The sequence below is a fragment of the Hypanus sabinus genome, chromosome 6, assembly GCF_030144855.1.
Source record: "Hypanus sabinus isolate sHypSab1 chromosome 6, sHypSab1.hap1, whole genome shotgun sequence".
NCBI classification, from domain to species: domain Eukaryota; kingdom Metazoa; phylum Chordata; class Chondrichthyes; order Myliobatiformes; family Dasyatidae; genus Hypanus; species Hypanus sabinus.
Window position 1 is genome coordinate 165,292,924 of NC_082711.1, and position 17,303 is coordinate 165,310,226.

Here is a 17,303-nt window from a genome sequence, read left to right on the forward strand (position 1 = left end):
ATATTTCAATTATTAAGGTCACATACAGCGCAAATAAGCAACGGCCTTAAACTCCAAAATTCCATAAACATTCAGCCACGCATGGAGGTCTCAATGCAAGTTTTAAAATTTGCGCATTAACAACGTCATGATTGCGGGCGGGTGCAACTGTGGAATCCCTATTTTGGATTGGTTACACGTGTGTCAATCATCCTGATTGACAAAGCAGACATTTTGCGGGCGGGCCATCAACCATATGCGTAAAACTCAAAATGGCGATGCAGAGAGCCGAGTGGTTTGGGCCAGTAGCGGCAAAGCCGGTTTTCTGAAGGAGAGCTGCTGCGGCGGATTTTGTCTGATCGTTTCACAGGGCTTGCTACCGTCTTGCGTCCAGAGTTGACGGAGGTTTGCGAAACATGGACCGGCTGGCGCCATTTGGCAGTGAGTACAGTAAACCTCCCTCTAACCCCCCCACAACGACCTAGTGGGGGGGGGGGGAAGCCGCAGACTCGTGTCCAGAATGGAGGTGGGGGCCGGTGCTGGGTGTTTCGGTCTGACCCCAATGCCGGGTTAAGCTTAGTTTCATTGAATGAGGTGTAGGTGAGAGAACCCTGCTAATAGATTCCCAACTCCTCCCTCCCTACTATAAATCCTACCCCCCCCCCCCAAGTATCAGGGAGATCAGGCAGGAAAATAAAAAATCAAGACCAGAGATCAGATTAACTGTCATCTGGAATGGCAGATGGACCTTGTGTCCCAATCTTTATCCCACGTGCTATCTTCTTGTAAATTAATGAAATTCACCTGAAATTTTTTTGATTTTGATTTCAGATTTTAGTTTGTTGTCACATGGACCAAGATACAGTGAGAAATGTCTTGCATTCTGCTTATACAGTTCATTACACAGTACAATCAGTTTGAATAAGGTAAAACAACAACGTGTAGAAAGTTCAGGGCAAGTAAACAGTGCAGGGCAAATTGGCATGGGTAAGAAGAATATTTGTGTTTTGATCTTTTTTATTTCCAGCATGACACTACCATGCTATCATTGGGTAATTAGATCAATATCCCATTGAAACATTGGATATCTAAATATGCAGGTATTTTGAGTGCTACTGTACTTGGTATTTGCATGAAAATTCTTTTAAATCCTGAGGCCCTGTCCAGAATGTAAATTAAGGATTGTACTGCAAATGTGTGCAGTCTTTTATATTGTCACAATTCTTTAATTGGTTTATTATTGTAATAATGTATTAAAGTACATTGTCCATACAGATCCATTTCTTCTCAATAGTGCGTTGAGGTAGAGTCTTAGAATCAGAACACTACAGCACAGGAACAGGCCCCTTTGGCTTTTCTCGTCCATGTCGAAGTATTATTCTGCCAAGTCCTATCAAATTGCACCTGGACAATAGCCCTCCAAACCCCACCCCCCCATGTACCTATCGAAATTTCTCTTAAATGTTTAAATGAACCCCACATCCACCATTTGTGCTGACAGTTCGTTTCAGATTCTCAACACCCTCTGAACTAAGACGTTCCAATCATGTTCCCCTTAAACATTTCACCTTTCCCTCTTAACCCATGATCTCTGGTTCTAGTCCCACCAAACACCAGCGGAAAAATCTTGCTTGCATTTACCTTGTCTATATCCCTCATGTTTTTGTATACTTCTATCAAATCCCTCCCATCCTCGTATGCTCCAGGGAATAAAGTCCTAACCCATTCATCCTTTCCCAGTAACTCAAGTCCTAGCAACATCTTAGCAAGTTTTCTCTGCACTCTTTCAATATTACATCTTTCCTGTAGGTAGGTGACCAGGTGACCAGAACTGGACACAATACTCCAAATTAGGCCTCACCACTGTCTTGTACAACTTCTACATAACATCCCAACTCATGCACTCAATACTTATGAAGGTCAATGTGTGAAAAGCTCTACCTGTGCTGCTGCTTAGAAGGAATTACAGATTTGTATTGCCAGAAGCCCCTGTTCTACTCCACCCCTTAGTGCCCTATCCTTTAACATGGAAGTCCTCCCTTGGTTTGTCTTCCCCAAAGTGCAACATCTCGCATTTGCCTGCATTAAATCTTATCTTCCATTTTCAGCTCATTTTTTTTTCCAGCTGGTCCAGATCCCACTGCAAGCTTTGATAGCCATTCTCGCTGTCTGCTACAGAAATAATCTTGGTGCCATCTGTAAATTTTCCAATCCACGTGCTTTGGATCGACATTACCATTCAGATCGGTGATATAGATGACAAACACCAACAGATACAGCTCCAATCTTTGCTGCACACTGCTAGTCAAAGGCCACCAGTCAGAGGCAACCATATACAAACACACTATGGCTTCTCTCACAAAGCTAATGTGTAATCTAATTTACTACTTCATCCTGAAGCCAAGTGATTGAACTTTCCTGACCAACCTCCCTTGCAGGTCCTTGTCAAAGGCTTTGCTGAAGTCCCTGTAGACAACATTCACTGTCTCGCCTTCGTCAATTTTTCTAGCAAAACAATAGGATATGCCATTTGGTCCAGTGTCTGCTCCATCATTTCATTATGTCTGATTCAATTTTCCTCCTAGTCCCAATCTCCTGCCTTCTCAAATCCCTTCATGCCCTGACCAATCAAGACCACATCAACCTCTGCCTTAAATATGCATAAAGACTTTGCCTCCACAGCTGCCTGCGCCCAAGAATTCTACAGATTCACCGGTCTCTGGCTAAAGAAATTCTTCCTCATCTCAGTTCTAAAAGCTCGCCTTTCTAATCAGAGGCTGTGTCCTAGACTCTCCCACCATAGGCAACATACTCTACATCCACTCTATCAAGGGCTTTTCATTATTTGATAGGTTTGAATAAGGTCACCCGTTATTCTTCTGAATTCTAGTGAATACAGGCCCAAAGCCAAACACTCTTCATATAACAAGTCATTTAATCCTGGAATCATTTTTTGTGAACCTCCTTTGAAACCTCTCCAGTTTTCAGCACAGCCTTTCCAAGACAAGGGGCCCAAACCTGCTCACAGTACTGCAAGAGAGCCTCACTAGTGCTTTAAAAAGTTTCAACATTACATCTTGAAATGAATGTTAACATTGCATTTGCCTTTCTCACCACAGACTCAACCAGAAAATTAACATTTAGGGGATCCTGCACAAGGACTCACAAGTCCCTTTGCATCTCAGTTTTTTTTTAATTTTCTCTCCATTTAGAAAATAGTCAATCCTTTCATTTCTTCTACCAGAGTGTATGACCGTACACCTTACAACACTGTATTCCATCTGTCAACTCCTTGCCCATTCTCCTAATCTTTCTAAGTCCTGTAGCCTCTCTACTTCCACAAAACTACCTACCCCTCCACCTGTCTTCATATTGTCTGCAAACTGCAGAGTCATCAATTCCATCATCCAAATTATTGACATATAAACACAAAAAGAATCAGTCCCAACACAGACCCCTGTGGAACACCACTAGTCAACAGCAGCCAGTCAGAAAAGGCTCCCTTTATTCCTACTCTTGGCCTGCTGCCTATCAGCCACTGCTTTATCCATGCTGGAAGCTTTCCTGCAATACCACGGGCTCGTAGCTTGTTAAGCAGCCTCAAGTGTGGCACCTTGTCAAAGGCCTGAAAATCCAAGTACACAGCAACTAATTCTCCTTTGTCTATCTTGCTTGTTATTTCTTCAAAGAATTCCAACAGATTGGTCAGGCTAGATTTTCCTTTGAGGAAACCAAGCTGACTGCTGCCCATTATGATCCTCCCAAGTACCATGAGGTCCGACTAACTGGCCTAATGTTTCCTTTCTTCTGCCTCTCTCTGTTCTTGAAGAGTGGAGTGACGTTTGCAATTTTCCAGCCTTTCAGAACCATTCTAGTGACTCTTGAAATCAGTACTAATGACTCCATGATCTCTTCAGCATCACTTTTAGAACTCCAGGGTGTACTCCATCTTGTCCTGGTGACTTCAGACCTTTCAGTTTCCCCAAGAGCCTTTCTGTCTAGTTATGGTAACCACACACTTCATGCAGTCTGACACCTGAACTTCCATCATACTGCTAGTGTCTTCCACAGTGGAGACTGATGCAAAATACTGATTCAGTTCTTCCACTATTTCATTGTTCCCCATTACTACCCATTCAGCATTGTTTTCCAGCAGTCTGATAATCCACTTTTGCCTCTCTTTTACCATTTATTATCACTTGCCAGAAGGAATTTTCTACCTTAAGCTCTAATCATTTCCAGTTCATTGCATAACACCTAATCCAGAATAGCTGATCCCCTAGTGGGTTCAACCACAAGCTGCTCTAAAAAGCCATCTCATAGGCATTCTAGAAATTCCCCCTCTTGGAATCCAGCACCAACCTGATTTTCCCAATCTACCTGCATATTGAAATCCTCCATGACTATGTTAATTCCCCCATTGGCCTTTTGGCATGCATTTTCTATCTCCTGTTGTCATTTGTAGACCAAATCCTTACTACCGTTTGGTGGGGGGGGGGGGGGTCCTGTATACATCCCACATCAGGGTGTTTTTACCCTTTGAGTTCCTTAACTCTATCAATAATGATTCAGCACCTTCCAACCCCTATCTCTTAATGATTTGATTTAATTTCTTTAATCAACAGAGCAATACTGCCCCCTCTGCCTTTCTGCACATCCTTTTGATACAGTGTGTACCCTTGGATATTGAGCTCCCAGCTATAATCTTCCTTCAGCCATTATTCAGTGGTGCCTACAACATCATACATGCCAATCTGCAAATGAGGTTCATCTACCTTATTCCATGCACTGCACGCATTCAGATATAGCACCTTAAGTCTTATATTCATCCTTTTCAATTTTGTCCACCTCTTATGTTGCAGCTCATCCTGTTGACAGCAATTTTACTCATCAACAACTTCTCACTACACATTGCCTTTGTTTGTAAACCAGCTACCTCATCTTCAGCACTATCATCTGCCTTTCCTCCGATACTTCTCGCATTGAAATATACACAGCTCAAGACACGAATCACACCATGCTCAACTTCATGATTCCTAACTTTGTCTGAGGTCTTACCAACAAACATCTGTTTCCACAACTTCTGCACTAACTGTTTTGGCACTCTGGTTCCCATCCTCCTGCAACTCTAGTTTAAACCCCACCGTGTAGCATTAACAAACATTCCCAGCAGGATATTAGTCCCCCTCTGGTTCCAGTCCCACCTTCCCTGGACGAAAGCTCAATGATCCAAAAATCTTATGCTCTCCCTCCTACACCAATTCCTTGGCCATATATTAAACTCTATAATCTTCCTACTTCTGGCCTCAGTAGCACATGGCACAGGTAGTAATCCTGAAATCACAACCCTGGAGGTCCTGCCCTTTAACTCAGCACTGAACTCCCATCAATTTCCTACTCAGAACCTCATCACTCATCCTACCATGAATTGGTTCCTACATGGACCTCTGGCTGTTCCCCCTCCCGCTTAAGAATGCTGAGGGCTTGATCCAAGATGTCCCAGACCCTGGCACCCAGACGGCAACATACCATCTAGGAATCTCATTCTCGCTCACAGAACCTCCTGTCTGTTCCTCTATCTAACAAGTCCCCTGTCACCACAACATGCATTTTCTCTTCTCCCCCCACCAGTTCCAAGTCATTGAGTTGGACTTTCTGCCAGAGACCCAACCACTGTGCCTTTCCTCTGATAGGTCAACTCCCTCAACAGTTTCCAAAATGATATATAGTGCCAGTAAAAAGTACCTCCCCCACCTGAAGTTTTCATGTCATTGTTTTACAACATTGAATCACAATGGATTTAATTTGGCTTTTTTTTAAAAAAACACTGATCAACAGAAAAAGACTTTTCCTGTCAAAGTGAAAACAATTTGATCAAAGTTTATTTCAATTATTAAACACAATAATTACTCACCTCCTTCATGTGAGTATTTAGTAAATGCACCTTTGGCAGCTATTACAGCCTTGAATCTGTGCATAGGTCTCTGTAAGCTTTGCACATCTGGACACTGCAATTTTTCACCATTCTCCTGTACAAAATGTTCAAGCTCTGATAGATTGTATGGGTTTAAGTAAGTGTACAGCCCTTTTGAAATCCAGCCACAAATTCTCAATTGGATTGAGGTCTGGACTCTACCTTGGCCAGTCCAGAACATTAACTTTGTTATTTTTCAGCCATCCTGTGTAGCTTTGGCTTTGTGCTTATTGTCATTGTCTTGCTGAGAAACAGATCTTCTCCCAGGTCACCATTCTCTTGCAGACTGTATCATGATTTCCTTGTATTTTGCTGCATTCATTTTACCCTCTACCTTCACAAGCCTTTTGGGACCTGCTGTGGTGAATGATCTCCACAGCACAATGCTGCCACCACTATGCCTCACAGTAGGAATGGTGTGTTTTTGATGATGCACAGTGTCTGATGGCCAGAGAGCTCAATTTTGGTTTCATCAGACCATAGAACCTTCTTTCAGCTGACTATTTAGAGTCTCTCTTTGCCATTCTCTCATAAAGCTGCAACTGGTGAAGCACCTGGGCAACAGTTGTTGTATGCACAGTCTCTCCCATCTCAGCCACTGAAGCTTGACTCCTCCAGAGTTGTCAGGTCTCTTGGTGGCCTCCATCACTAGTCCCCTTCTTGCACAGTCACTCAGTTTTTGAGGACAGCCTGTTCAGGGCAGATTAATAGCTGTACTGTGGCAACCCATTTCCTGGCACATCCGAACCGGCTCACAAGCCTACGGGGGTTTGCGAGCACAGAGCTTTGGAGCCTCTGCGCCACGGGGGGCAGGTTGAGGGAGGCTTAAAAGTGAGGCTGAAGATTTTGAATAAAGTTTTTTCCTTCGACTGCAGTTACCGACTCCGTGTCATAATTTTAGCGCTGCATGTAGCACACCGCTACAATTGGTGACCCCGACGGTCCAAACGATTTTTGGACCAGAAATGACCGACGCCGCCTCTGTTCATGCGGTTTCGTTGAAACTGCCGGGTTTCTGGACGCAGCGACCGAACCTATGGTTCCAGCAAGCCGAAGCCCAATTCCACGTTCGCCAGATCACCTCAGAAGACACCCGCTACTACTACGTGGTGAGCTCCCTCGACCAGGGCACAGCAGCCCAGGTCGCGGAGTTCGTACAGTCGCCCCTGGTAGATGGCAAGTACACGGAATTCAAAGCCCTGCTCCTCAGGACTTTCGGACTCTCTCAGCGCGAGCGGGCTGCCCGTTTACTGCACCTGGATGGCTTGGGAGACAGACCTCCATCGGCTTTAATGAATGAGATGTTGTCTCTGGCCGGAGGACACAAGCCCTCCCTCATGTTTGAGCAGGCATTCCTGAAGCAGCTGCCCGAGGACATACGCCTGCTGCTGTCCGACGCGGATTTCAGTGACCCCCGGAAGGTGGCAGCCCGGGCGGACTTGCTGTGGAACGCCAAAAAGGTGAGCGGGGCGTCCATCGCACGGATCTCCCAGCCACGCTCCCAGCAGCAAACCAGTCCAGGCCCGGCCGCAGAGCCCGCCAACCCCCGGCCCAATGAACACTGGTGCTTCTATCACCAGCGGTGGGGCGCAGAAGCCCGCCGTTGTCGCCCGCCCTGCAAGTTCCCGGGAAACGCCAGGGCCAGCCGCCGCTGATGGCTACGGCGGCTGGCCATCGGGATAGCCTCCTGTATGTGTGGGATAGAAGGTCGGGACGCCGGTTTTTGGTCGATACTGGTGCCGAGATCAGCATTTTACCTCTGACGAGTTACGACACCCGCAGCAGGGCACCGGGTCCCCCCCGAGGGCCGTGAACGGCAGCACAGTAAGGACCTATGGCACCCGTCAGGTGCAGCTACAGTTCGGCTCCAGCCAGTTCACGTGGGACTTTACACTGGCCGCCGTAGCCCAACCGCTTCTGGGTGCAGATTTTTTGCGGGCTCACAGCCTACTGGTCGACCTGCCCAGGAAGAGACTGGTACACGCCGAGACCTTTCAGACGTTCTCCCTGGGTGCAGCCCAGTTGCCAGCCCCTCACCTCGGCTCCATCACGCTGTCCGACAACGACTTCACCAGGGTCCTGGCGGATTTCCCATCGGTTCTGGCACCGCAGTTCACAGCGGCCATGCCCCGACACGACGTACAGCACCACATCCCGACCCAGGGACCACCCCTCCACGCCCGCACTCGGCGGCTTCCCCCGGACAAGCTCTAACTGGCGAAGGAGGAGTTCCAGAGGATGGAGGAATTGGGGATCATCCGGCGGTCCGACAGCCCATGGGCTCCCCCCTGCGCATGGTGCCCAAAGCGACGGGAGGCTGGAGACCGTGCGGCGTCTACCGCAGGCTGAACGAGGCTACCACACTGGACCGCTACCCTGTGCCACACATTCAGGACTTTGCAGCAAACCTGCATGGCACACGGATCTTCTCCAAGGTAGACCTCGTCCAAGGGTACCATCAAATCCCGATGCATCCTGACGACGTCCCCAAAACGGCTCTCATCGCCCAGTTTGGCCTTTTCGAGTTCCTCCGCATGCCGTTCGGCCTGAAGAATGCCGCACAGACGTTCCAGCGGCTAATGGACGCGGTGGGACGGGACCTGGACTTCACGTTCATCTATTTGGATGACATCCTCATAGCCAGCAGCAGTCGTCAGGAGCATCTGTCCCACCTCCGTCAACTCTGCGCCCAACTGAGTGAGTACGGTCTTACAATCAACCCCGCCAAATGCCAGTTTGGACTCGATACCATTGACTTCCTGGGCCACAGGATTACTAAAGACAGAGCAACCCCTCTGCCCGCTAAGGTAGATGCGGTCCGCCACTTCCCCCGACCCACCACGATCAAAGGCCTTCAGGAATTCGTAGGTATGGTCAATTTCTACCCGCTTCCTCCCTTCAGCTGCCTGGATCATGCGCCCCCTGTTTGCCCTGATGTCGGGTCCAAGCAAGGACATTACCTGGGACGAGGAGTCCACCGCCACTTTCGTTCAAACGAAGGAAGCTTTGGCGAACGCCGCAATGCTAGTACATCCCAGAATGGACGCCCCTACCGCCCTCACAGTGGATGCATCTAACACGGCAGTTGGTGGGGTGATGGAGCAACTCATTGCAGGTCGCTGGCAACCCCTGGCGTTTTTCAGCAAACACCTGCGGCCACCCGAGCTCAAGTACAGTGCTTTCGACCGGGAACTGTTGGCGCTCTACCTGGCAATCCGGCATTTCAGGTACTTCCTAGAAGGTCGGCACTTCACCGCGTTCACGGACCACAAACCGCTTACCTTTGCGTTTACAAAAGCGTCCGACCCCTGGTCATCCCGCCAGCAACGCCAACTGTCCTACATCTCTGAATACACGACGGATGTCCGGCACATCTCGGGTAAGGACAATGTCGTGGCTGATGCGCTCTCTCGCCCTACCGTTCATGCCCTTTCCCAAGGGGTAGACTTTGAGGCACTGGCAGAGGCACAGCAGGCAAATGAGGAGATTCCGAGTTACAGAACCGCAGTCTCCGGTTTGCAGCTCCAGGACCTCCCCGTGGGCCCAGGTGAGAGGACCCTACTCTGTGACATCGCCACCGGCCAGCCCCGTCCCGTCATCCCGACAGCCTGGCGGTGCCGTGTTTTCGACTCCATTCATAACTTGGCGCATCCCTCCATCCGGACGACTGTCCGGATGGTTTCCAGCAGGTTCGTTTGGCACGGACTCCGCAAACAGGTCAGTGAATGGGCCAAAACGTGCATGCACTGCCAGACGGCCAAGGTGCAGCGGCACACCAAAGCCCCACCGCAGCAGTTCCATCCCGCCCACCGGCGTTTCGACCACATTCATGTGGATATCGTGGGCCCCCTGCCAGTGTCGCGTGGAGTGCGGCACCTCCTGACTATCGTGGACCAGTTCACAAGATGGCCAGAGGCGGTCCCGCTCACCAACACCACCTCCGAATCTTGCGCCCGAGCCCTGATCGCCACCTGGATATCTCGCTTTGGTGTACCGGCCCACATTACCTTCGACAGAAGCGCCCAGTTCACCTCCAGCCTGTGGTCAGCTATGGCCAGCCTTTTGGGGACTCAGCTGCACCACACAACTGCCTACCACCCACAGTCGAACGGGCTAGTGGAGCGTTTCCACTGTCACCTGAAGTCGGCCCTCATGGCCCGCCTGCGAGGAGCCAACTGGGCGGATGAGCTTCCCTGGGTCCTACTCGGCATCCGCACAGTGCCCAAGGACAACCTGCACGCCTCGTCGGCCGAGTTGGTATACGGCGCGCCCCTGGTCGTCCCCAGGGAGTTCCTACCCGCCCCACGGGGGCAAGAGGAAGATCCTGCAGCAGTCCTGGGCAGACTACGCGAGAAGCTCGGTAACCTGGCCCCCATACCCACTTCACAGCACGGGCGGAACCCAGCCTGCGTACCCAAAGACCTGCAGAACTGTAAGTTTGTGTTTGTACGAAGGGGCGGGCATCGGCCACCGCTGCAGCGGCCATACGAGGGGCCGTTTATGGTGCTCCAGAACAACGGGTCCACGTTCGTGCTGGACGTTGGGGGGAAAGAGGAGGTTTTCACGGTGGACTGCCTCAAACCGGCCCATGTGGACCTGGCGCAACCGGCTGAGTTTCCGGCACCTCGGCGCAGAGGCCGACCTCCCAAGCAGGTTCCGGCCCAGACTGTGGACATTGGGGGGTGTATCGTCGGTTCAGGATGGGGGGTTATGTGGCGACCCATTTCCTGGCACATCCGAACCGGCTCACAATTAGATAGCCTACGGGGGTTTGCGAGCACAGAGCTTTGGAGCCTCTGCGCCACGGGGGGGCAGGTTGAGGGAGGCTTAAAAGTGAGGCTGAAGATTTCGAATAAAGTTTTTTCCTTCGACTGCAGTTACCGACTCCGTGTCGTAATTTTAGCGCTGCATGTAGCACACCGCTACAGTACCATATTCTTTCATTTTCTTGGATCCGTTTCCTGCCTTGTGCTTTTCAATAACCTTTTCATGGAATTGCCTCAAGTGTACTTTGGATCTTCATGGTGTAAGTTTTGCCAGGATACTGACTCACCAGCATTTGGATCTTCCAGATTCTTACTACAATCAATTGAAACACCTTGGCTGCACACAGGTGATCCCCATTTAACTAATTATGTGACTTCTAAAACCAATTGACTGCATATGTGATGATTTGGTGTGTCGTATTAAAGGGGGTGAATACTAATACAATCAGTTATTTTGTGTTTTATATTTGTAATTAATTTAAATCACATTGTAGAGATCTGTTTTCATTTTGACAAGAAAGTCTTTTTTCTGTTGATGAGTGCCCAAGAAAAGCCAAATTAAATCCGCTGTAATTCAGTGTTGTAAAAAAAACATGAAAAGTTCCAAAGGGTGTGAATACTTTTTATTAGCACCTTTTGTTGAGGGGGATGGCCACAGGGGTACTCTGCACTGACTCCTTATCCCCTTTCCCATTCCTGACTGTCACCCAGTTTCCTGTGTCCTACACCTTGGGTGTAACTACCTCTTAATATGTCCTATCAGCCTACTGATCCAGAGTTCATCCAGTTCCTTTAATTATTCAGCCGTGAAGCCATATCATTTTTTTACCTATAAACAAATAAATAGCTAATGATTTTTATCTTCAGATCTTTCCCCTTTACAAAGATATATTTCTTCCACTATTATCTAACATGGCAGCAGCATGCACAGTATTCAAGATGCACTGTAGCAATGGAAAACTTGTGCAACAACATTCTAAACCTTCTATCTCTGCTTATGCTAATTTCCTTCTGAGTTGCTTGCTGTTCTGCTGCTGATGTTGAATTTTCTTAAATATTGCTGGGACGAGTCCTGGAATTTACCTGATAACAGTATTATACAAATACGTCCTTACTACTGCTTAATGTTACCCAGTTAAAATGTACACACCAAACATGGAAGGCTAGTCCACATTCAGAGCACTTAATAATTAGTTCAGCAAAAACATTTCCTTTGATGATTTGATTTGATAAAGTGCTAGGATGATTTGTGAAGTTGCTGAAGTGCATGCATGAAAATTTAACAATTCCACTTTTGCATGTGGATGTTGACTGAGAGAGTATAGTATTCAAAGTTGGTAACTGCTCAGTTGTCTGGTTCCATTTTGTTTCAGGTGACCCATTTGATCAGCCACCATGTCGTGGTTGCTCTTCCTACTTAATGGAGCCTTACATAAAGTGTGCAGACTGTGGGCCGCCTCCTTTGCTTATATGCTTACAGGTACTCAGCAATGTTCATGCTGCATGAAAGATATTATTCTGATAGAGGGCCTCCCTGGGTTATGGGTGGGCTGAGTTAAGGAAATCCAATTTTAAACAATTGCTCCCATATATTTTTCAAGAAAGCAATAACAAAATGTTTTGTGGTATACATTAATAACTGGATACAGTGTACATACTGGTTAATTATGGGTGGTGTTCGAATGAATAGTCAATGAAATGAAAATTAAAGCTGATGTATGTAAAGCAGTGCATTATTAATTAACGTAGAAAATGGACACTTCTGACTTGGGGAGAATCAACTTATGGACAGTTCTCAGGAAGAGTACCCTTATGCAATCCAAGGACTGCCTGTCTTTTGGTACTTTACTCTTATGATAAGGCCTTAAGACATAGGAGCAGAATTAGGCCATTCAGCCCATCAAGTCTGCTCAGCCATTCCAGCATGGCTGATTCTGTATTCTGTAAACAATTCTCCTGTATTCCCACAACCTTTGATGCCCTGTCTAATCAAGAACCTATCAGCCTCCACTTTAAATATACCCAAGGACTTGGAGTCCACAGCCGTCTGTGGCAGTCCGCCCTCTGATTAAAGAAATTTCTCCTCATCTCTATTCTAAATGGATGTCCCTCTATTCTGAGGCTGTGTCCTCTTGTCCAAGACTCACCCACTTCAGGAAGCATCAGCAATCCTCTCTCCCATTCCAACCTCACTCCTTTCGAACGCTCTGCTCTCCACTCCCTCTGCACTAATCCTAACCTCTCCATCAAACCTGCAGATAGGGGGATTTTGTAGTAGTCTGGTGTACTGACCTCTACATTGCTGAGGCCCAGCGACAACTCTCAGACATCTCCTCTTACAGGACAGCGCTAAGGAGCAACAGGCCATTGTTTCCCACATTATCACCAACCTTATTAGCTCTGGGGATCTCCCATTCACTGCCACAACCTCATAGTTCATGCACCCCATACTTCCTGTTTCTATCTCCTACCCAAGATTCACAAACCCGCTTGTCCAGGTACTCCCATAGTTTCAGCTTGCTTCTGCCCCACTAAGCTCATATCTGCATACCTCGACTCTTTTATCTCCCCTAGTTCAGTCCCTTCCTCCCTACATCAGTGACACTTCACACGCTCTGGATCTTTTCAATGATTTCAAGTTCCCTGGCCCCCATCATCGTATTTTCACTATGGATGTCCAGAGTCCCTATACACATCCATTCCCCACCAGGAAGGCCTCAAAGCTCTCCATTTCTTTCTGGACACCAAAGCCAATCAGTTCCCCTCCACCACCATTCTCCTCCATCTAGTGCAATTAGTCTTCACTCTTAATAATTTCAACTTTAGCTCGTCCAACTTCGTTTAGACAAAAGGTGTAGCCATGGGCACTCACAAGGGTCCCTGCTATGCCAGCCTTTTTGTCAACCATATGGAACAGTCTAATATCCAAGCCTACACTGGTGGCCATCCCCCACTTTTCCTATGCTACCTCAACAAATGCATTAGTTCTGCTTCTTGCACCTATGCAGAATTCGTCGACTTTATCCACTCTGCCCTCAAATTTACCTGGTCCATTTCCGACACCTCCCTCCCCTTTCTCAAACTCTGTCTCTGGAGATAGCTTATCTACTGATGTCTATTATAAACCCACAGACACTCGTAGCTACCTGAACTATACCTCTTCCCACCTTGTTATTTGTAAAAACACCATCCACTTCTCTTCATTTCCTCTGCCTCCACTGTATCTGTTCTCAGGATGAGGCTTTTCAATCCAGAACGGAGGTGTCCTCCTTTTTCAAAGATAGTTGCTACCGTTCCTCCACCATCAACACTGCCCACTACCACATCTCTTCCATTGTACACACGTATGCTGTCACCCCATCCCCCACCAGTCTCTGCATCCAGCTCATAATTCTCCATATCTTCCACCATCTCCAACAAGACCCCACCACCAAGCACATCTCCACCCCCCCCCCCCCCGCCACCACACACACAATTTCTGCTTTCCGCAGTGATTGCTCCACTCATGACTCCCTTGTCCATTTATCCCTCCCCACTGATCTCCCTCCTGGTGCTTATCCTTGCAAGGGGAATAAGTGCTACATCTGCCTGTACACCACCTCCCTCACTACCATTCAGAGCCTCAAACAGTCCTTCTAGGTGAGGCGGCACTTCACCTGTGAATCTGTTGGGGTCATATATTGTGTCCAGTGTAACCTCCTGAGACCCAATGTAGATGGGAGACTGCTTCACCAAGCACCTGCGCTCTGTCCGCCAGAAAAAGTGGGATCTCCCAGTGGCCAGCCATTTTAATTTCACTTCCCATTCCAATATGTCTATTCATGGCTTCCTCTACTGCTGTGATGAGGCCACACTCAGGTTGGAGGAACAACACCTTATATTCCATCTGGGTAGCCTCCAGCCTGATGGCATGAACATCAATTTTTTTGAACAGGTAATGGTCCCCTCACCCTACCCCTCTTCACCAGTCCCCATCCCCTTTTTCCTCTCTCGCCTTGTCTCCTTGCCTGCTCATCACCTCCCACTGGTTTCCTCCCTTTTGTTTTTTCCATGGCCTTCTGTCCTCTGCTATTAGATTCCCCCCTTCTCCAGCCCTGTATCTCTTTTACCAATCAACTTCCCAGCTCTTTACTTCATTCCTTCTCCAGCCCTGTATCTCTTTTACCAATCAACTTCCCAGCTCTTTACTTCATTCCCCCCCCCACTTCCAGGTTTCACCTATCACCTTGTGTTTCTTCCTCTCCCCCACCCACCTTTTAAATCTACTCACCTTTTTTCTCCATTCCTGCTGAAGGGTTTCGGCCTGAAATGTCAACTGTACTTTTTTCCATAGATGCTGCCTGGCCTGCTGAGTTCCTCCAGCACTTCGTATGTGTTGTGTTGGATTTCCAGCATTCGCAGATTTTCTCATGTTTTTTTTATATCTGTCCATGAATGTTGTAGTCCAGGGTAATGGAATTAAATTATGGTATTAAAAGTCTGCATTGATTTATACAAGAGAAAATATCCTGCAAAATGAAAAATTGGGCTCAACACAACTTGTCCTTTTATAATCTACTCTAATCAGTCCATGTTATGTGCTTATATTCAGATTGGCATACCTGCAAAGTCAGGCACCAGTCCCATCTCAAATTGTTTTCATAACAAATATCTGTAATGTATGTGCACATTGAGAAACCAGTTACTAAATAGGGTGCCTATAGGGTGATTGGTTTTCAGACCCCTTGAATCAAGTGGCTGCATGCTATGCACTGTTCTAATAAAATTCAGCCTTTGTTCACACAGCTAATCATTGTTTTAGTAATTTAATTGTAAACAGCTTGTCAGTGTTGTTTAATGCATGTTAATGTTTTTACAATATTATAAGGCATATTTATATTTATTTGGAGAGGGTATTGAGTTGAAAATAAAAGCCCAGAGTGTTATTGGGCTATAGTGATATTGAAAGGTCTAGATAGAGTGGACGTGGAGAGGATGTTTCCTATTTTGGGAAAGTCTCAGAATATAAGGATGTTCCTGTAAAAGAGAGATGAGGGGAATTTCTCTAACCAGAGTGTGTTGAATCTGGTATTCAGTACCACAGGCAGCTGTGGAAGACAAATCATTTGGTGTATTTAAAGCTGTGATTGATAGGTTCTTAATTAGTAATGGCGTCAGATGTTATGGAGAGAAAGAAGGCAGGAAAATGAGGTTGAGAGGAATAATAAAAGTTGAGAGGGAGTTGGACTGTGCCCAAACAGTGAACAGGAGCGCAAGAAAAAGCAGTAATTTCGCATAGATTGTGGCAGTTTTCAGAGTTGGACTGCACCCAATCAGTGAACAGGATTCACCAGAAAGGGCAAATAAAAAAGGCAGGGGCAATCAGAATGGCCGTTGTGTGAGTGGGCCAGTGTTGGAGTAGTTTTGGCTCATCAGGCTTGGGTGAGGTAAATACCTGATAAGTTTCTTCTTTATTCTTCATTCCTTGTTTGTTACGGCACAGTGCAGTGAGAATGCCTCCAGGGACCGTTTTGTGTTCTTTGTGTGACTTGTTGCAATTCTGGGAGACCTCAACCTCCCTGAGAACCTACATTAAGTGCACTGAGAACGTAATAAGGAACTGGAGCTGCAGGGAGGTAATCACCCCTAGGTTGCAGGAGGCGTGTAACTGGGTGACTGTCAGCAGAAGGAATCGAAATGGGCAGCTAGTGCAGAGTACCCCCGTGGCTGTTTCCCTCAATAATGGATATACCATTTTGGATACTGTTGAGGGGGACGACCAGTGGCGGAAGATAGAAAATACATATCAAAAGGACAATGTTACGATAGTCATGAGGGATTTCGATATCCAGGTAGATTGAGAAAATCAGGTTGATGCTGGATCTCAAGAGGGGGAATTTGTAGAATGCCTGCGAGGGGGCTTTTTAGAGCAACCTGTGACTGAGCTCACTGGGGGATCAGCAATTTTGGATTGGGTGTTATACAATGAACCAGAATTAATTAGACAGCTTAAGATATAAGAACCCTTGGGGAACAGTAATCATAATATAATAGAATTCACCCTGCAATTTGAGAAGGGGAAGCTAAAATCAAATATATCAGAATTACATTGGAGCAAAGGGAATTGGAGCAAACTGACTTTTCTGTTCAAGTTTTTCTAATGAAACAATTGGCAAGATTTGTTACATATGGGCAGAACAAGAGTTAATACTCATGACTACTTAAAAGTATAATAAAGAGCAAGGACTTGTGAAACAGTTGGAATCTTGATTGCAAAAAGCACAAGAAAATAACAATATAATTAATTTCCTGAAGTTATTTCAATTAAAAAGCAAGAAACTGCAGATGCTGTGAATCTGAAATAAAAACAAAATGCTATCAAATCTCAGAAGGTCAGGCAGTGCCTGTGGAAAGAGAAATAGATGAGTAGTCATCAACCTATGACGAAAAAAAAACAATTTTTGCTCCACAGATGCTACTTAATGTGCTGTTTATTTAAAACAAAAATAAAATAACATTTTTCTCCACAACTTGAACAGCTTACCATACTTATGAAACATTTTTTAAGAAATTTGAGGTGAAGAATATCTTTTTTTTTTAAACTT

At 46.7% G+C, this 17,303-nt stretch overlaps 1 protein-coding gene across 9 annotated transcripts in view; it reads left to right on the forward strand.

Annotated features, from left to right (window-relative positions):
* Window positions 1-222: 222 nt before the first annotated feature.
* Window positions 223-17,303, forward strand: part of tada2a (transcriptional adaptor 2A) — a 45,288-nt gene continuing 28,207 nt past the window's right edge. For 8 of the 9 annotated variants that reach the window (XM_059973360.1, XM_059973361.1, XM_059973358.1 and 5 more), the window contains exons 1-2: window positions 223-420; window positions 12,093-12,199. In XM_059973360.1, the coding sequence (XP_059829343.1) occupies window positions 396-420; window positions 12,093-12,199 (132 nt within the window). In that variant the 5' untranslated portion in view covers window positions 223-395. The remainder of the gene's footprint in view (window positions 421-12,092; window positions 12,200-17,303) is intronic. The other variant, XM_059973367.1, reaches the window with a different exon arrangement.